Consider the following 21,882-nt stretch of genomic DNA (forward strand, 5'->3'; position numbering starts at 1 on the left):
TTGACAAAAGAACAACTTTCTTTTTTCATCTTTTTTTTTTTTTTAAATATGTATGGACATATGGATTTCTGTTTTTCAATTCACTGTGCTACAATCTATAATCTTCATTATTGTCTCTGGGAGCTTCTTCAAACCTGCTATGTCCTGCTGATACTACTCCTTCAGCCTTGAGTGCTTCTCCAGGTATCAGTTACTTGTCCAAGGAGTACTCAACTCTTTTAGTGACAATGGGCTTTAGAATCCAAAATCTGGATGCTGGGTGTGCTCACTGCTGTCAGGATGCTTTTAATCTGCTTACAACTGCTTGTCCATATAATCTAATTCATAATATTTTATCCTACTGACACCTTGCTCAACAAATATCAAAGAACACTGTATGCTTACTTTTTGTATATGCATACAGACACACATGAATATACTTATTGTCCTTATTAGGTGTTACTCAGCTTAACTCAGAAAATGTAAATGATTATCTAGGGGGCAAGCATTTTGTACAGTGGTTAAGACACCATTTAGGACACCCATATCCCATTTCAGAGTCCAGCTCCGCTCATAATTCCAGCTTCCTGCTAATGCTCATCCTGGGAGACAGCAGGTGAGAGTTCAAATAAGTGGCTTCCCACCTCCCATGTCGAAGACTTGCACTGGGCTCCTGGCTCCTGGCTTCAGCCTGGCCCAGCCCCGGTCATTGTGAGCATCTGGTGGGGAGTGAAACAGTGGATGAGAATCTCTCTGTCTATCTCAGTCTCTCAGCTTTTCAGATAGATAGATAGGTAAGTAAGTAAATAAATAAATAAAATTTTTAAAAATATTTAGGAAGGAAATTCATACATAAGCTAAGATGTGGAAAAAACTCTGAGGATACTATGTTAAGCAAAAGTAAGTAAATCACAAAAAGGCCAATATTATATAACTCCATTTATATAGGTTACGTTGAGTAGTCAAATTCAAAAAACCACAATGGTGGTTGTCAAGGGCTAGGGAAAGGAGAGATGGAAAATGGAGTTGTTACTGAACGAGTACTACAGTTTTAGTTTTGAAAGATGAAAAGGCAGGGGCTGGCACTGGGGCGCAGCAGGTAAAGCTGCCGCCTGCAGTGCCGGCATCCCATGTGGGCACCGGTTCAAGTGCTGGCTGCTTCACTTCCGCTTCAGTCCTCTGCCATGGCATGGGAAAGCAGTAGAAGATAGCCCACATCCTTGGGCCCCTGCATCCATATGGGAGATTGGAAGAAGCTCCTGGCTCCTGGCTTCAGATCAGCTCAGCTCTGGCCATTGCGGCCATATGGGGAGTGAACCAGCGGATGGAATACTTCTTTCTCTTTTTTTCTTTCTCTCCCCCCACCCGCCCCACCTCTCTGTAACTCTTTCAAATAAATAAATAAATCTTTAAAAATAGATAAGTAAATATTGAAAAGAAAGAAAGAGGAAAGAGGAAAAGAAGAGGGGAGGGGAGGGGAGGGGAGAGGTGGGGAGGGGAGGGGAAGGGAGGGGAGAGGAGGGGAGGGGAGGGGAGAGGAGAGGGAAGGTTTTGTGGGGCCGGTGTTATGGGACAGCAAGTTAAGCCACTGCTTGTAATGCTGGCATACCATATGGGTGATGGTTTGAGACCAGGCTGCTCCACTTCGGATTCAGCTCCCTGCTAATGTGCCTGGGAAACAGAAGATGGCCCAAGTGTTTGGGCCCCTGCTACCCACTTGAGTGACCCAGAGGAAGCTTCTGGCTCCTGGCTTCAGCCTGGGCTAGCCCTGGTTATTATAGGCAATTGAGGAGTGACCCAGTAGTTGGAAGACTGCTTTCTGTCTTCTCTTTCAAATAAAATGAAAATTAATTAATTCAATGTTTGAAAACCAGGAGTCTACGGTGTATTCATTTCCCACTTTGACAGGTCCTGTCAAAAACAATTTACTCTGGTACTCAGCAACTCCTTCCCAAAAGGCTTGCCCATTCCAGCACCTACAGTAAAGCTTTCGGATCTGACGATCAGATGGGTGAAAACTGGTACTTCACTACAGGGCTACTTTGCAATTTATTAAATATAAGTGAACATAACAGCTTTTTATTTATTCAGCTGTAAAAAGCATTTTTCTTTTTCTATGAATTATCAGTCTTTTTTTTTTCTTTGGAATCATCGAGCATTTAAGATTTGTTTCACTCATTTCAAAGGCAGAGAGAGACAGAGACACAGAGTGAGAGATTTTCCACCCACTGGTTCACTCTCCAAATGGCCGCAATGGCAGGGGGTGGGGCAGGCCGAATCCAGGAGTCCGGAATTTCATCCGGGTTTCCCACATGGGTGGCAAAGTCCCAAATACTTAGGACATCTTCCACAGCTAAATTAGCAGGGAGCTGGAATGCCAGCACTGCAGGCAGCAGCTTAACCCATCATGCCACATGCTGGCCTCTGAATAATCAATCTTGTCCTTTACCCATTTTCCTTTGAGTTACCAGTGTTTTACTCATTAAAGGATACACACAATGTTTGCATATATCTATACATATTGAAATATGTCCTATGATGTCATTTGTATTACAAATATCTCCCTTTGGCAAGCATCATGGTGTGGTGGTTTAGCCACTTCTAAGGACACCTGTATCCTGTGCTGAAATGCTTGGGTTTGAGTCTGGGCTCCATTTCTGATCCAGCTTCCTGCTCATGTATCCTGGGAAGCAGCTCATTATGACTCAAGTGTTTGGGTGCCTACCACGTGGGAGATCCAGGTGGAATTTTAGCCTTCTGCTTCAACCTGGCCCAACCCTGGCTATTATGGACATTTGGAGAATAAATCTGAAGACGGAAGATATTACTCTCCCACCCCCACCCCCACACCATGGTGCTTTCAAGTAGATGAAAATAAATATTTAAAAAATTAAAATTAAAAACAAGTATTTCCCTCAGTTTTTCTTATTTTATTTTTGCTTCTAACCTTTTTTTCACTACAAAATCTCAAATATTTATGATGCAAAACATAACAAGTTTCTGTTATAGTTTCTTTTTTGTTATGCTTTAAAGCAGTCTCCTATTTCTTATTTTAGTATAATTATTGGTTGACTATAAATACAAATGCAAAATTTATTTAAAGTTTAAATATGAGCTTCTACAACTATAAATATTTGCAGAGAATTTAAAAAGCTATTGTTCTCTCTACCAAAATCCAATAGAGTTCTCATTCAAATAACTGACATTTAAAACACAAGAAAATTCCCGACAGGTTAGAAGTGCTAGAACACTGAAAACAAGGTCACGTGACTTCACAGCTGCTCTATTTAACCATTCCCTAATGATTTTTCCAAATAAATTGTAAAATATTCAACTTGAAATTTCTATAATATGTCCATTACACTATTTATAATAGTCTTCCCTTAATTCATAACTAAATCAATTTTATGTTCAATTTTTACATTTTTACATACTGATAGCCACTTGAATCTTTAATATGACAATTCTTACCAAGAACAGCTCCTTCTGCATACATATATTAAGAATAATTTTATTACTAGTTTTTATAATTCACAGATGATAAAATTGACAGTTAAAAAAAATTTTTAAAGATTTATTTATTACTTGAAAGGCAGAGTTATAGAGAAGCAGAGAGAGACAGAGAGAGAGAGAGAGAGAGAGAGAGAGAGGTCTTCCATCTGCTGGGTTCACTCCCCAGATGGCCACAACAGCCGGAGCTGTGCTGATCCAAAGCCAGGAGCCAGGAGCTTCCTCCAGGTCCCCCACACAGGTGCAGGGGCCCAAGGACTTGCACCATCTTCCACTGCTCACCCAGGCCATAGCAGAGAGCTGGATCAGAAGTGGAGCATCCAGGACTCGAGCCAGCTCCCATATGGGATGCTGGCACTGTAGGCGGCAGCTTTACCTGCTATGCCATAGTGCCGGCCCTGACAGTTAAAATTTTAAAACTTTAAACCTTTTTTACTGAAGATGATAATCACAGAGGAAACTGTGATTCATTTTTAACCAAATGAAAAAAAATAACTTACCATGTGTGGAGCACTGATTGTTGCTTGGAAACCTGCAAAATAAGATGAGAACTACTGATACATTCAGCTGAAAAAAACACACCAAATATTTCATATTATTCCTGCTCTAACATCCATACATTATTTTCATAACAATTCTTATCTACCTCATATGCTCTCAAGAAAATAAGTCTTTTATTTGTTAGAGGACTGATATGCAGCAGTTAAAATTAGAAAGCACAGTCATGCCAATGGCCAATGTGTTCATTTGAAATAGTCCCACTATTTCTACAAGTTTCTTCTCTTGTATTGTTAGCTAAAAAGGAAGGATTACAATAAGAAGTAATAGATTTTAAATTTCTTTCCTCAAATTTATAAAAAGAAAATAAGCTTCCAAATATTATATTAAAACTATTCAAAATCTTTGTAAAATTAAATTGTTTTGGGGCCAGCACTGTGACATAGGGCGTAAAGCCACCGCCTGCAGTACCAGCATCCCATATGGGCAGAAGGTCAAGTCCTGGCTGCTCCACTTCTGATCCAGCTCTCTGCTACGGGCTGGGAAAGCAGCAGAAGACAACCCAAGTCCTTGGGCCTCTGCACTCACATGGGAGACTCAGAAGAAGCTCCTAGCTCCTGACCCCTGGCTCCTGGCTCTGGATCAGCCCAGCTCCGACCGTTGCGGCCATTTAGGGAATAAACCAGTGGAAGGAAAACCTCTCTCTCTCTGCCTCTCTGTAACTCTGCCTTTCAAATAAATAAATCGGTTTTTTTTTTAATTGCTTCATATTTCTGCAACTTCAAAAAAAATTTTTTGTTTATGTAAGCTGTTACATTTTATTTTTTTTTTAAGATTTATTCATTTATTTGAAAGGCAGAGTTACAGAGAGGCAGAGGCAGAGAGAGAGAGAGGTCTTCCATCTGCTGGTTCACTCCCCTAACGTCTGCAATGACTGGAGCTGGGCCCATCTGAAGTAGGAGCCAGGAGCTTCTTCTGGGTCAGCCAAGCAAGCACAGGGGCCCAAGCACTTGGGCCATCTTCTACTGTTTTCTCAGGCCATAGCAGAGAGCAAGATTGGAAGTAGAGAAGCTGGGACTTGATCTGGCACCCATATGAGATGCTGGCACTGTAGACAGCGGCTTTATCTGCTACGCCACAGTGCTGGCACCAAAAACTTTTTAAAACACTAGAACAAGTGATAATCAAAGTAGCTTCTGAGATTAATAATCTACTTCAATTTACTCTTTATCACCTGAAATTAATTCATACCGTCTTTCTTGGCTTTTAATTTTAATTTGTTCTAATGTTACTTTCTCAAAATTTATTTACCTGCTTCTGTCTCTGGAGCAATTTTCACTGAGCGGTGGTAGCAGGTGCCTTCGGGGTTCAGAAGCTCCTCAGGACCTTCTCTGTGGACTGTCAGAGTGTTTCAAAAGAAGACAGCAAGGCAGCCGGCCGACAGAATCCTGAGGCCTTCTAAGCCTCAAAGGCGCCCACTGCCAAGGCTCAGCAGTTAAGCAAAACCTGCTTCGGGAGAATGAGTTAAATATGGAAATTTCTAAAAACAAACATAAGCCAAAAAAAATCAGGGCAAGTGAAGTAGAAAGTCAGTAATAACTTAATTACATTTATTTCCTTCAAATATTGATTTAAAAAATTAATACCGGGGCTATACTAGTCTAAGCCTCCACCTGTGGCACCAGCATTCCATATGGGCACCAGTTTGAGTCCTGGCTGCCTCTCTTCCAATCCAGCTCCCTGATAATGGCCTGGGAAAGCAGAAGATGACCCAAATTCTTGGGGCCCTCCACGCACATGGGAGACATGGAAGAAGCTCCTGGCTCCTGGCTTTGGATCAGCTCTGCTCTGGCCATTGTGGCCGTCTGAGGAGTGAATAAGCAGATGGAAGACGTATCTCTTTGTCTTTCCCTCTGCCTGTAATTCTGCCTCTCAAAAAATTAATAAATAAAAATGCTTACAATAAGTTATATGACTCTTTCTCATCCCTGACATTTAAAAAAAAAAAGAATGCCCTCACAAAAAGTCAACAGTAAGACCTGTAAAGAAAACTCAGCACCCACCTAAAACTAAGTTTTCATTAAAATATTCTAAGAATTTTTTTTAAAAAACTCATTACACATATTATGTACTATTAGCGAAAACAGAAAAAGATACATCATTTTAGTAAGATGAATATGCTTGGGATTATGAAACTTATTGAGTCACAAAATTCAAATCAGCAAGGCAGTAACAGATAAACATCTGTGTCCCAGTCTTTTTCTACTTACAAAAATTATAGAGTAAATGAGGGAAAGTATAATATTTTCAGAAATCTAAAGCTTACCTATTGATTGTGGAGAATCCATATAAGGGTTACATTTGGCATAGTGGGAGCGATCCGTAGCCAGCATAACTTCAAACACTTTATCTGTCTTTATGATACCATTTTCTGAAATGAATGAGGCAAATATTTTACACAGGGAGTGACAGGATCAAATGCATTTTAGAATAATTATTCTGGCTGCACTACAGAGACCAGAATGAGAAAACGCATGATTGAAGTTTTCACAACACCCAGGTAACGGTAACTTGATCTCTAACGATGACAGTAAGGATGGAGGAAAGCGGAAGGATTTGAGCTGCCTTTAATAAGGAAGGTATACCTGACTGACTGTACTTAGCAACAGGAGTGGGAGGAATGCCTGAGATGCTAATGCCATGCACTGATTTGAAAACTCCTGGACAAGGACCACGGCTGGTGAAAAGGATAAGAAACTTACTTAAAGTGCCAAGATTATTCAGTGAAAGAACAGTCTTTTTCAATAAATGGTGCTAGGACAACTGGAAAGCCACATGCAAAAGAATGAATGTCAGTGCTTAACTCACACCATATACAAAAATTAATTCAAAATGGAACAAAGAACTAAAGGTAAGAGCTCAGGGTCACCATCATGGCAGCAGCCAACGGCTCATGTACCTAAGACCCTGCCACCCATATAGAAGACCAGGATGGAGTTCCTGACTCCCAGCTTCAGTCTGCTCCTTCTCTGGCTGTTGCAGCCATTTTGGGAATAAATCAACAGTTGAATGATGTTCGTTCTCTCTCTCTCTCTCTCTCTGATACTCTGCCTTTCAATAAATAAATCTTTTTTAAAATTTAACAGTTCAAACCATAACACTCTGAAGTAAATACTGGGGTAAATCTTCATGACCAAAGACCTAGCAATGGGTTTTTAGATATGGCAACAAACGTATCAAAATTTTTAAATTTTGTAATTCAAATGACACTATCCCACTCAGAGGGGAAAAATATTTACAAACCATACCTCTGAGACAGTAGTTATAATCAAGAACATATAAAGAACTGTCACTAGACTTTTCTGCAAAGATATGCAAATGGTTAATAAACACAAGAAATGATGCTAGATGGGGCCTGCACTGTGGCACAGTAGGCTAAGCCTCTGCCTGCAGCACCGGCATCCCATAAGGACGCCAGTTGAGTCCCGGCTGTTCCACTTCCAATCCAGCTCTCCGCTGTGGCCTAGGAAAGCAGTAGAAGATGTCCCAAGTGCGTGGGCCTCTGCAACTGCATGGAAGACCCAGAAGAAACTCCCGGCTCCCGGCTTCGGAGCAGCTCAGCTTGGGCCATTGCAACCGTTTGGGGAGTGAACCAGAGGATGGAAGACCTCTCTCTGTGTGTAACTCTGCCTTTCAAGTAAATAATAAATAAATCTTTTTTTAAAAAAGATGCTATCAAGAATTAAAACTACAATGAGATACCATTTCATACCCACTAAGATAGCTATAATAAAAACTTGAATCGCTTCTCAGCCTTTTGGCTAAGATCAAAAAAGTTGCTAATAGCAATTGTTGACAAAGATGTGGAGAAACCAGAACCCTTGAAGAGTGCAAGTGGAATACAAAATGAAGCAGCTACTTAAGAAGATAGTTTGGCAGCTCCTTAAATGTTTAAACACAGTTACCATATGACCCAACAATTCCAGTCCTAGGAATATACCCAAAAGACATATAACCATATATAAACTCATACATGAATGCTCATGACAGCATTACTTAGAATAAACAAAAGGTGGAAAAAAACAAAATGTCCAACAAAAGATGAATGGACAAGCAAAATGTGGAATATCCACACAATGGACTATTATTTAGCCATAAAAGGGAACAAACGAAGTACTGAGTTATGCTACAACCCAAATAAACCTTGAAAACATTACGGTAAGTGAAAGCCTGCTATAAAAGACTACATATTTACAAATGCCCTGAATAGGCATATCTATAGACAGAAATTCCATTAATGGACACTCATGGTGAGGATGATGAGAGAACAGGAGGGTGATATAAACTATCTTTTTAAATTAATGCAAATGCTAAATTGACCAAGGTGATGATTACATATATCTGTGAATATACTAAAAATCATTAAATTCTACAATTTAAATGGGTAAATTATATGGTATAGAATTATATCTTAGTAAAAGCAGCCTAAAAAACAACTTCACGATTTCACATTAGCTGAGTGTATAGTGGTTATGATAAGCTAGGGGTATGGACTAGCATTATGGTGTAGTAGGTAAAGCTACCACCTGTGATGTCAGCATCCCATGTGAGTACCAGTTTGTGTCCCAGCTACTCCACTTCTGATCCAGCTCCATGCTAACAGCCTGAGAAAAGCAGTGGAAGATGACCCAAGTGCTTGGGCCCCTGCCACCCACATGGGCAATCTGGATAGGCTCCTGGCTATTTGCTTCAGCCTGGTCCAGCCCTGACCACTGTGGCCCTTTGGGGAGTGAACCAGTGGATGGAAGACCTCTTTCTGTCTCTCTCCTTCTCTCTGCAACTCTTTCAAATAAATAAATAAATCTTTAAAAAAAAAAAAAGCACAAAAAAACAGAGAGAGAGAGAGTATGAAAATAGAAAGCCTGGGTAGTAGGAAGAAGGGAGGAATGGGGAAAGGCCATTTAACAGGTACTAAGTTGCAGTCATATAGGAGTAAGAAGTTCTGGTGTGCCATTGCAAACTAGGGTTAACTACAGATTATGATAATAGACTGGATATTTTCCTAAAAAAATGCTTTCATCATAAAGAAGTGATAAATGTTAGAGGAGATAGGTATGGTTACCCTAACTGAAAATTATAATGTATAAATGTATTGAAGCATCACATAATATTCCATAAGTATGTTCCATTTTTATGTAGCGGTTAAATTTTTTTTAAAAAAATTTTTTATTTTTTAAAAAATTATTTTTTAAAAAATCTAGTGAGACTGGAAGTAGCAACCACCAGAAGTACTGTTTGTAGGAGAAAGGATGGCACCTCTTGGGAGCTGTAGCAATGAAGAGAAAAAACAAACATTAAGGATCCTGTACAAACAAAACAAGATATGCCAATCTCTGCCCTTTTCCACCATTACTAACTGCAAGTTTATACTAACAAAATAGTGCTCTTGAACCCTCTTTACAAAATGCCAAAGAGTAGGAAAAAAAGAAAAGAGGAGCCAGCATTGTGGTTCAGTGGGTTAAAGCAGCAGCCTACAGTACCAATTTGAGTCTCAGCTGCTCCACTTCTGATCCAGCTACCTGCTAATGTGCCTGGGAAATCAGCAGAGGATGGCTCAAGTGCTTGCCCCTGCACCCACATGGGAGACCCAGGGGAAGCTCCTTGCTTTGGCCTGACCCATTCCTGGCTGTTGCAGCCATCTGGGGAGTGACCCGATGGATGGAAGATACTTCTCTCTCTCTCTCTCGCTCTCGCTCCCTCTCTCGCTCTTTCTCTCTCTCTCTCTGCCTCTCTCTCTAACTCTGCCTTTCAAATAAATCTTAAAAAAAAAAAAAAAGATAACTCCATTCAAAGTTACTGTAAAAAGAAAATTTAAGTCAAATATTTTAGCTGTTTGAACACAATCAATATTTAAACAATATTCCAAGAAAACTTACTAGAAAGTAAGTAAAAGCATTTCTAGGAGTAATAACTTTAAAACATACCCAAGCAAAACATAAATTTTAAAGGCATAGAGAAAAACTATCAGGCTCTCAAGGCAAAAATTATCCAATTATTTATTAAGGGGTTTTTTGCTTTTTTTTTAAAGGTAACCATCAAGTCTCTTAAGAGCAACATTCAAAGCAAAAGAAGAATGAAGCAGTGTTTTTAAGAAATTCAGGAAAGGAAAATGAAGCCAACAATAAGCAGCAAACCACGAACACTCCCAACAGAAATAATGCTCAAAAGCGCTAACCTAAGTGAAAGAAATCAGACAAGAAAACTATATTCTATATGATCCTGTTGATATCAAATTATAAAAAAGCCAAAAATAGAGTGGCAAAAGCCAATCTGTAGTGGCTAGGGGTTGGTATAACTGCAAAGAAGGCATAAAGAAACACTTTAGGTGAAAGGAACATTCTATAAGCAGAGACCAGCAAACTTCTGTAAGAAGCTAAATAGTTAATATTTCAGGTTGTGTAGGCCTTACAGTCTCTGTTGCAACTATTCAACTCTGTCACTGTAGTGCAAGAACAGCCAGAGATAATACATTTTTTTTTAAATTCATGCTTCAAAAAATATTTTTAAAATCAGCAAGCTACTCAGTTTTGACCGATTGGCTAGTTTGTTGATTGCTGTTTATGATTAGAGTGTGGCTACAAATCAGATGTTTGCCACATTCTTCAAATTATATTCTTAAATTTGGCAAATTTTTATGATGATCTTCTTTATGGGCAAGCCAGGTTTTTATACCCAGCCAAGATATCCTTCAAATACCAAGGCCACAGACAAAAAACCCATTTTGAATGTCTAAGACTTAAAGAGAATGCTATGCACACAAGCCCTACCTGAGAAATCTTCTAGAGGATGTATTTCATCTAACCAAGAGACAATCAGAATACATCAGCAGTGCAGACATATCCAATAGTAGTGCAAAGACTAACATAAGGACAAGGACATGGGTAGGATAATAGTATTTCAATGTTAGATGTTTAGGGGGCTGGTGCTGTGGTGTAGTAGGCTAAGCCTCTGCCTGCAGCGCTGGCAACCCATATGGGATGCAGTGCCAGCTGTTCCTCTTCCAATCCAGCTCCCTGCTGATGGGCTGGGAAAGCAGTAGACGAAGACCTGTGTACCTGGGGCCCTGCACCCACATGGAAGACCCAGAAGAAATTCCTGGCTCCTGGCTTTGGATAGGCCAGCCCCAGCTGTTGTGGCCATTTGGGGAGTAAACCAGCAGATGGAAGACCTCTCTCTGTGTCTCTCTCTCTGCCTGTAACTCTGCCTCTCAAGTAAATAAACAAGCCTTTAAAAAAATTAAATAAATGTTAGATGTTCTGACAAAGTAGAAAGAACGCAAAAAAAAAAAAAAAAACACAAAGGAAGAAAGGAAGAAAGAAGAATCAGATCACTGATTATTGTATGATAGGAAGAATCAAAGAATGTAACACTGATAGACTAGATATTGAAAAGATAAAAGTGGACTGAAGATACTATAAAAGTTATAAATACAAACCTTTCAAATAGGAAAAAAAATAAAAATTAATTAACAACCAAGATACACACTAGAGAAAGGGTAAGACTGACAAACTTATATGATCTCCCCATTTTAAAATACAAATTTGGGATAAATTAACCAAAATAAAAATATTATTCACATACAAAGAAGATTAGACAAGCTACCCAGATTATTAAAAATAAACAGAGAAAATATTTTCTTAAGGTTATAAAAGCAGAATATGGGTATATAGCCTAGCAGTTAAGATGGCCCTGTTTCACATCAGAGTGCTTGGGTTTGGCTCTAGCCCCTGACTCCTGTTTCCAGCCAATAAAGACTCTTGGGGGCAGTGATGATGGCTCAAATAATTAGGTTCCTACCATCCATGTGCAAGACCCACAATGAGTTTCTGGCACCTGACTTCAGTCTAGCCCAACCCCAGCTTTTGAGAGCATTTGGGGAACAAACCAGTGGATGAAAGATTTCTCTTATTTCCCTGTCTTCCATATATATTTTAAAATTAAACATCACACACACAAAGTGAGTTTCTTTGGTTCTTTTCTTACTGTACAGTTATAGAAGCATATGAAATCTGTCAAAACTACTAAATGACTCAGAAATATGCTAAAACGCTGAATGTGGGCAGGCATTGTGGCCAAAAGGCTAAGCTGCCACTTGGGATGCCCACATCATATCTGAATGCCTGGCTCAAGTCTTGACTACTACTATTCTGGTTTTTAGGGTTTTTTTTTTTTTTTTTTTAAGATTAAGATTTTATTTATTTATTTATTTGAAAGGCAGTTACAGAGAAGCAGAGGCAGAGAAGGGTCTTCCATCTGCTGGTTCACTCCCCAAATGGTTGCAATAGCTGGAGCTAGGCCAACCCTAAACCAGGAGCCAGGAGCTTCTTCTGGGTCTCCCACGTGGGTGCAGGGGCCCAAGCACTTGGGCCATCTTCTACTGCTTTCACAGGCAGAGAGCTGGATCAGAAGTGGAACAGCCGGGATTCAAACCGGCACCCATTTGGGATGCCAGCCCTCTATGCCACAGCACCGACTCCCTACTAGTCTTCTGCCCCAGCTTCCTGCAAAGTGCACCTGGAATGCAGCAGATGATAGCCTAAGTGGTTACCACCCACTTGGGAGACCAGATGTAGTTCCTAGCTCCTGGCTTCAGCCTACCCTAATCTTGACCATAGCAAGCATTTTGGGAATAAACCAGTACACAGAAATGTCTCTCCTTAGCTCTCCCTTTCTCTCTCACTATTCCTTTCAAATAAAATAAATCCTTGGAAAAAAAGGTGAACACAGGGGCCAGCGCCATGGCATAGTGGGTAAAGTTGCCACCCACAGTGCCAGCATCCCATATGAGCTCTGGTTCCAGACCCAGCTACTCCTGGCTTCAGATCTGCGCAGCTCCAGCCATTGTGGCCATTTGGGGAGTAAACCAGTAGATGGAAGAATCAATCAATCAATCAATCAATCTCTCTCTCTCTGCCTCTCCTATCTCTGTGTAACTCTGACTTTCAAATAAATAAATAAATATTAAAAAAAATAGAAAGCAAGCAAGCAAGGACTTTCACTATCAACTTTACAGCAATTTCTTTAAAAGAAAAAAAGCTCAATGCATCAAGGCTCAGAATGAAGTTTCATTAGGCATAACTGGGTGCTTTCCCACATTTTCAAATCAGGGTTGTTATTATTTATCTCTACTCAGGACCTCATGTATTGAAAAACACTTAAACCAAGCTACTCTAAGTTATTTAACGGTTTTCCTAATTTTGGTAATCTATGACATATATATATATATATGTCAAACATATATATATATATATGTATAACATATATATATGTAAATATTTCAGTGCCCTGAAATATTTCTAGCAAAATAATTTGAAGCCTCACTTTGCATATATACCCTAATTAATAGTAAATGTACAATTATCATTGGGCTTTTTGAACTAGTGAACAGCTTGAAAACCACCCAAATCCAATCTGCTTGCCACCCTGGGGTCCAAGGACTCTAATTCAATAATTATAATAGCTAATGTTGGCCCAAATAAATATGCAACTGATCCAAATGAGAAGTCAGTAAGATGCAGAAAGGAGAATAAAATAGCATCCAAGCCATAAGCCAAATAATAAAGTTTGAGAAAATTAGGGCCTTTTTAAGAAGGTACACGTTTCTCTTCCCAATTTGAAGAGTGGAGAGGAGCACAGAAGGATCAAATTACAGGTAACAAAATCAAAAGCCATGATTTACATATTAAGAAAACTAAACTGTGGCATGATCTCAAGCAAATGATGAAGTGTCAAATGGAAAAATAAGAAAAACATTTGATATTTCTCTTCAAAGTTGAAGGGTTTGCAATACCGGAAGGAAAGAAAGAACAAGGAATGGAATAAACTCATAGCTCACTATGTAGCTTGGCAAAGCACTGACTCAGTCATAAATACTAATGATGGCAACTGACTTCCAATTTTTAAAATCAACAAATAGTGCAGAAGTTTCATTTATTGCTTAGAATATAAATTCCATTGACTTTGGCAAAAGAACTGCTAATAAATTGAAATGAGAAGTGAGGAGAAGCTTCCTAATATTGTTTCCTACAAAGTGGGGGTGGGGGGAGGGTTAGGGATAAGTAGCCACTTTGGAAACCCACATCTGGTACTGCAGCACCTGATCTGCATCCCAGCTACTCTGCTTCCAATCAGCTTCTTGCTAATAGACACCCCAGGAAGCAGATGGCCCAAATACTTGGGTCTCTGCCGCCCCTGTGGGAGACCTGGAATCAATACCAAGCTCCTGGTTTTGGCCTAGCCAAGCCCTGACTGCTGCAGGCATCTGGGGTGTGAACTAATATATTGAAGATCTCTTTCAAATAAAATAAAAATGAATAAATAAGAGGTTTTTTAAGTGGGGAGTTAGGAGATAGAGTTAATTTGTAAATTACGGAACAAGAAATAATTAAGGAACAAGAATTAGAGATTAAAGGATGTAACTTAAAGTTTTGTGGTTACAAACCTCAAAAGGAAAACCAAAAAGCATGATGTAACTATATAGGGGAAGGGGTATGTTTGTCAGTTTGTCGTGTATAAATATTCATTCGTCTTGGCAGCACGTCAGCAAATGGTGTCTAAAGTTGATAAAACAAGGCATAGCAGCTTAAGCATATGGTTTAGAGATATGAAGATCACCAAGAACCGAAAATAGTTAAAAGTGGCTCACTTGAGACACTGAGTCTGGGATAAGAAATGTGGTAGGCAACTGTTGTTTTTCACTGTCAATCCTTCTTGTATCTTAACCATGTACATACATAACTTAAAATTTATCTTTTCAATTTTCTGAACCCTGTTATAGACAGTAGGTGACAACAATAAGCAAGATGGAGCAAGGACTTCTTTTCCTTGTAATATATTTTAACTGCGTGCATTCTCTAGCTTCCCATAACCATGAGTAGGCTTACAATTATGTTCTTGTCAATGGAATGTAGGCAGAAATTATGTATGCAACCTCCAGATCATGTCCCTTAAAGGGCCCTGTTCTTCTCCCTGGCTGGAATACAGAAACCGTAAAGATAAACTACTTGCAGATGACAGAAAGAGCAGAGCTACAAGAGAAAAGGAGGGACTAGTGCCATGGTGCAGTAGGTTTATCCTCTGCCTGAAGCACCAGCATCCCATATGGGCACCGGTTCTAGTCCTGGCTGCTCACATTCCGATCTAACTGTCTGCCACAGCCTGGGAAAGCAGAAGACGGCCCGAGTATTTGGGCCCCTGCACCCACGTGGGAAGCCCAGAAGTTCCTGGCTTCGGATTAGCTCAGCTCCGGCCATTGCATCCATTTAGGGAGTGAACCAGCAGATAGAAAACCTGTGTGTCTCCATCTCTCTGTAACTCTTTCAAATAAATAAAATAAAATCCTTATTTAAAAAAAAAAAAAAAAGGCAAAATGTATCTGAGAGGAGGGGATTTCAAAGTGGGACAAGAGAGCACCAGCGTTGTGGCACAACAGGTAAGCCACTACTGACACCTGCATCCCATATCAAAGCACTGGTTTGAGTCCTGGCTGCTCCACTTCAGATCCAGCTTCTTGTTAATATGCCTTGGAAGACACTGGAAAATGACCCAAGTATTTGGGTCCTTGCCACCCATGTAGGCCCAGATGGTATTCCTGGCTCCTGGCTTCAGCCTGACCAAACCCTGTCTATTAACAGCCATTTGGGGAGTGAACCAGAGAATGGAAGATCTCTCTCCAACCTTCTCTTTCCCTCTCTCTAATGCGTTGCTTTTCAAATAAATATTTTTTGTTTTTTTAAGTGGGACAACCAATAACCAGGTACATCATTCTAGGTATGAATCTAGACTGGATGGCACTATGGTGTCCTGTGGCACTGGCATCCCATATGAACACCAGTTCAAGTCCTGGCTACTCCACTTCTGATCTAGCTCCCTGCTAATGAGCTTGGGAAAGCAGCACAGATGGCCCAAGTGCTTGGGCCCCTGAACTATGTGGGAGACTAGGCAGAAGCTCCTGGCTCCCAGCTCCAGCCTGGCTCAGCCCCAGCCACTGTGGCCACTTGAGGAGTGAACTAGCAGATAGAAGACTTCTCTCTGTCTCTTCCTCTCTCTCTCGGTAACTCTTTCAAGTAAATCTTAAAAAACAAACAAACAAACAAACAAAAAACAGAAAGGGATGTCTATATCTTAATCACTTTCAACTGACAGGTAAAATTAACTGTTTTGATGTCATTTCTCAAAGGAGAAAGATATGTCTCTTGGATTCCTGTTCATCTCTGACAAACTAAATTGTTATGCAAAACTCTAAAATACAGCTAACATTAGAAGTTAATGTTAAAATATTAATGTTTTTGGCTCGTACCTAAAACATACATACCAGGGGCTAGCACTGCTGCACAGAGAGTTAAGCAGCAGCTGTGACACCAGCACACTGGATGGCCCAACTACTTGGGCCCTTGCCACTTATGTGAGAGACCAGTATCAACTACTCAGCTCCTGCCTTCGACCTGGCCCACACCTGGCTGTTGCAGTCATCTAAGGAGTAAACCAATGGATGGAAGATCTCTCTCTGTTGCTCTGCCTTTCAAATAAAATACTTAAAACACATGCACACATACAAAGTGATTTCAAGTAATTCATAATGCTACTAGGAGCAGGCATTTACCACAGTTATTAAGACACTGCCTGAGGCCAATGCTGTAGTATAAGAGGTTAAGCCTCTGTTGCAGTGCCAGCATCCCATATGGGCACCGGTTCAAGTCCCGGCTGCTCTACTTCTGATCTAGATCCCTGCTAATGCACCTGGGAAAGCAACAAAACATGGCCCAAATACTTGGGCCCCTGCACCCAAGCGGGAAACCCAGAAGAAGCTCATGGCTCCCGCTTCAGCCTGGCACAACCCAGGCTGTTGCAGCCATTTGGTAGTGAACCAGAAGATGGGAGATCTCTTTCTCTCTCTCCCCTTCTCTATTTCTGAAAAGACGCTGCTTGGGATGTTCACATCCCATATCAGAGTGTCTGGGTTCAAGCTCCAGCTCCACTTGTGATTCCATATTCGCGTTAATTAGCACCCTAGGGGGCAGCAGGTGATGGCTGAGGTATTTGGGTCCCTGCCATCTGGGTGGGAGGCCAGGACCACGTTTCCAGCTCCTGGCTTCCACCTGGGCAACCTCAGCTGCTGTGGACATGCAGAAAGTGAACAGCAGATGAAAGATCCTTGTTTCTCTCTCTCTCTCCCTCCCTTTCAAATAAAATGGAAATAGATGGTAAACAGAATGCCTTTAAAAACTTACAAAATCGTAAGACTCAGAAAGACCTTTAGAAATCTAGACTGCATTTAAATCAAATCTGATGATGAAATCCCTTCTACAATACTCCTTACAGGGAAATGGTCAACCATTCTTCAACATATTCAGTGACAGAAAACACTATTTTTCAAAGCTGACTCTGATTGTTAAGATAGCTTTGTGAATTCTTCCTTACAATGAACCAAAATTTGCCTTCTATTTGTCCTGGCTTGGGCCTATTTTTCATAACATTTCTTCAACTATTTAAACACCATTATTCCCTAAAGTCTTCTCTCCACTAAACCAAAGAAATCTCAATGGACTAGTATGCATTGTGGCCCAGTGGGTTAAGCCACCCCTTGCAATGTCAGCATTCCTCATGAGCCCCAGCTGCTCCACTTGCAATGCAGCTCCCTGCTAATGTGCCTGAGAAAGAAACAGAGAATGGCCCAAGTGCCTCCTCTCCTGCCATCCAAATGGGGAAACCCAGATGCAGTTCCAGGCTCCTGACTTTGGCCTGGCCCAGCCTCAGGGGCTATGGCCAGCTGGGGAGTGAACCAGCAGATAAAAGCTCGCTTTCTCCATCTCTCCTTGTCTCTCTGAAACTCTGCCTTTCAAACAAATTAATTACTTAAAAAAAAAAAAAAAAAGAACCTCAATCTCAGCAAAGCACCATATAAAATATTAATCCTCTCATTATCTTCAGCTTCCTAGTTTGATAATCTTAGGTTTTTCACTGCCACCCTTAATGTATGTCTGCCAAAGGTAAGTACAATTCTAATACAAATATCTGTAACGGTGCAATAGAAACTTTCTTCTCCTATAGACTAAGGTTACACTAAATGGAACGTAATACAATCAAGCATCTAGGTCTAGTACAGCCCAACAGAACTTTCTGTGATGGTAGATATCCTCTATATCTGCAATGTGCCACAGCTTCATGGGAATTTTTAGCTCTTGACATATGGCTAATATAACAGAAGAAATGAATTTTTAATTTTACTTAGTTATAATTAAAGTAGACACACATTGATATTAAAAAATCATACAAATATCAATGCACTGCAAGTTACTTGCTAGTATGTTTCCACACATAAATAAAAAAGAACTCTATTAGCTAGAATTACTTCAGCAAGAAGTTGAAACTAAAGTTGCACAAGTGTTACAAAAGAGACAGCAACTTGAATACTCCAGTTTCCTCTTACCAACCATCAGTCTTTATAAAACTAAGTATTTTCAATATCAACGATGGTAAATACTCCAAAATATATTTTCTGAAAGAAAGACATCCTGGGAAATTTCAGGTAAGAACAGTAATACAATACATTAAAGTGGGCAAAGATCTAGTCTTGGCTTACCAAAAAATCAGGCCAAAATGAAGAGACTGACTGATTACCAGTCCCTGCCACAGCCAGGAGTCCACTCTGATAATCTACAGGTTGAAAATGACTGACTCACCATTCATGTATAGACTGTTTCACATACGTATACTGCAATAGCAGTACTTTAATCACATGAAGAAATTTTATAAATATATTTACAACATATTGAGGTTATGTGCAATTACTTGGGAACCCAAGTCACACACACTGCCGCAATTACATAAATGTCTACTTCCAAACACCTGACCAGAAAGCAAACACTGGCAATGGGTGACAAAATTTTGACATCTAAACAATCTTTTTTGCTAAACATTAAAAACACAACTTTCAAGTATTGTTTTTAAAAGTCCGATGACAAATAAGTACTGACCATGTGCCAAACAGTGTTTCTCTCATTTATCTTTGCATTCCTAGCACAGATCAAAGCATCCACCCTATCTTCAAAACATTCATGGAAAATACCTATCGTAAATAACCTATGGGCGGGTTTCAAACAATTTTTGCACCAAAATAAACTCATCTTTTAATTCCGTTTTCCATGAACTTTTTGAAGTTCTCTAGTACACTGGACAATGAGTAGGTATTTGTGGTGGGGAAAAAAATGAATACTAAACTATTTTAGATGATTCAAAGATCACTTTTTAAAAAATGTTCCCAGCCTCCAAGGTGGTTCCAGATCCGGTCGAGCAGTAAGACAACCACACGAAAAAAAACTTAAAATAAAACACAGGACAATTAAAAATACTACGTGGCAGGATAAGATTATTTGCAAAGTTAGCTGCAAAGAAAGAGCTATCAATTCTTCCTAGAGTGAGATCCTTCTGGCCTCCCGAACAGACGCCGACACTATATTTCAATTTTAAAAAAAGAAAGTGACACAGCACTCCATCCCACCCTGAAATCATCATCAGAGGAAGGAATACAAAAACCAAAAGAGAATGGTGTGTGTGTGTGTGTGTGTATGTATGTGTGTGTGTATAAACTTCCATAGCAGGTTTTTAAAGCCTACGGTAGGGCTGAAAAAAGAGCATTCCATCCGTAAACCCTCTGGCTGGATCTGGGAGCTCTAAAGGCTCCGAAAACACAAGTCTCCCAGGACCAGCGTCCCCTGCACTCTGTCCCTCCGCCCCCCACGGAGCTTTCCACTGGACAGCAGCCCGCATTCGCACCCGCAGGACTCTCGCCTTCCCCCCCTCCGCTCGCCTGTATCAGACAGCGGCATCTCCCTCCAGAGGAAAACACGCAGGGCGGGGGAGGCGACCGCAGAGAAAGCTCGCAGGGAAGCCCCTCAAGGAGGCCGGGGGGCCAGCGTGGGGTCCCCCTCAGTTCCGACTCAGGTGCCCGGCCCGCATCTCCCCCACCCCGGAGTCACGCCCCTCGCCTGCCCGGCTGCGCTCGGATCGCCGACTCCAGACACAGCCCAGTCATCACCGGTGCGGCGCCCCCCGGCTCGCAGGAGCGCGGGGAGACCACCACCCCCGCCCCCGCCCCCGCCCCAGCAGCAGCAGCAGCAGCAGCAGCAGCGGGCCCCCACGCGCGCTCTCGCTGCCCGTCCGGCTACGGACCGCTCCAGGGGGAGGCGATCGCCGGCGCGTGCAGCCCGCGACTGCCGTTGCAACTCTGCCCAAGCCCTCCGACAGGCGCGGAGGCGGACGGGTGGCCGACCGAACGCTGCGGCCGGCCCGGGGGACCCGGTCCGGGCCTAGCCTGCCCCAACTGCCCCACACCGGGCGGGGGTGGCACTTACTGCGGAGATTGTGGATTAGCTCCGAGTGGCTGGCGCCGCCGGATTTCCAGGCCATCGCTAAGCACACTCGGAGCAGGTACAGAACCACCTTCAGCGCGGCGACGGTCCCCAACAGTTTCGCTAAGAGTGAGACCACCTCCCACACGGTCACCGCCCCGCTCGCGTCCCCGCTGTCGCCGCCGCTGCTACTGCCGTCGCCGCCGCTGCCGCTGCCGCCACTGCGCGCTCCCGGCATCCCCCGCGGCACGCATGCGCCCTGCGACGCCGCGCGGCCCTCGGGTGCGGCCGGGTGGGGCCGCAGGCGGGGGAGGCCTAGTGCCCCCGCCGCCGGTGCCAGTGGCCGCTGCGGCTGCCCTGGGGCCGCAGGGCGGCAGGGCTGAGTCAGCGCCGCCGCAGCCCCTGCGTGCCCCTTTCTGAGGCCTCGGGCTGTCCGCCGCCCTTGCCCTGCAGCCCTGGGGGTGGGGGCGGTCTCCTGCGCGGTCCGGGCGCCGGGCGCGGCGGCGGGATGACGGGGCCGATCTGTGCCGTGGCCGTTGGTGGCTCCGCAGTCGGCGCTGTGTCACCTGAGGCGAGCGGCGGGGCTGCTCCTATAGCGGTCCAGATTGTTAGACGGTGGGCTCCCTCCGTCCCGCCTCACCCAACCCCGTCGACTAATATTTGGGTCGATTAGAGTCAAGGCTGGAGTGACGGCGCCGAAATGATGCTCTTAATCGAGCCCCAAGGGCGAGGACCCTCTGCGACCCGAGAACACCAGCCTCCGGCTTTATGACAGGCGCACCCCTGTTTGGTTATGCAGAAACAGTGGGAGCCAGGGAGAAAAAACTGAGACTGGGGCGTGCGGTGAGGCGGGGATGCTTCGCTCCTTTAGAGCAAACGTAAAAAGCTGCAACCGGTGGAAAACGCCCCAGTGTCCTATGGTGAATGTGTGGTTCTCCCAACGCAAGTGTGCGTTGTCAGTAAACGGAGCCTCACGGATTCCGCTGTGAGGCTGGGCTCGAACCGTGCCCAAGCCCGGGATGGGGAAACTGCCTGTGGCGTCCAAGCTGCAGACTGCGAGCTAGCACGGAGTCTGACAGAATGCAGCCGTCGTTTAGGTCATTCGGTAAACGTTTAGGAAAGAAACAAAGCTGTGTCACCGCGTCTAAGCTCTTAGATCAGCAGCAGTTTTCAAGTTCTCGCGCTTACCAGGTTCTGTCGAATGTGACACTGTTCAAAAATACGCATGTCCTCTTGTCGGGGTTCTGTGGTCGTAAACGAGCCCACACGCAATTGTTCTTTCCGTGGATATATGATAGGAATGAAATTGTCGACTTGGGGCTCATCCGCTTCCCGGGCGCCCGTTCCGTCTCTCCGCAGACGGCTGGCGATCTTCGGCTGCAGAGCAGACCCTGGTAACTCTCACCGAAGCCGGCCGCGGCGGTTACGTTTCGTCCACTCCTTGCACAAACTGTCCCGGTGAAGTGGGACCCCCGACCTCGTAAAC

General features: G+C 42.7%; 1 protein-coding gene across 4 annotated transcripts in view; it reads right to left on the reverse strand.

The window, feature by feature from the left end:
- The window catches only part of PCMT1 (protein-L-isoaspartate (D-aspartate) O-methyltransferase), a 49,969-nt gene extending 29,014 nt beyond the window's left edge, over positions 1–20,955 (reverse strand). Inside the window, exons 1-3 of one of the 4 annotated variants that reach the window (XM_051836839.2) lie at positions 20,400–20,955; positions 6,314–6,418; positions 3,990–4,021 (exon numbers count right to left, since the gene is read on the reverse strand). In XM_051836839.2, coding sequence (XP_051692799.1) covers positions 3,990–4,021; positions 6,314–6,418; positions 20,400–20,634 — 372 coding nt within the window. In that variant the 5' untranslated portion in view covers positions 20,635–20,955. The remainder of the gene's footprint in view (positions 1–3,989; positions 4,022–6,313; positions 6,419–20,399) is intronic. The other 3 variants (XM_051836841.2, XM_051836840.2, XM_017338338.3) reach the window with 3 other exon arrangements.
- Positions 20,956–21,882: the final 927 nt, after the last annotated feature.

This window comes from Oryctolagus cuniculus, chromosome 5 (genome assembly GCF_964237555.1).
Source record: "Oryctolagus cuniculus chromosome 5, mOryCun1.1, whole genome shotgun sequence".
NCBI classification, from domain to species: Eukaryota; Metazoa; Chordata; class Mammalia; order Lagomorpha; family Leporidae; genus Oryctolagus; species Oryctolagus cuniculus.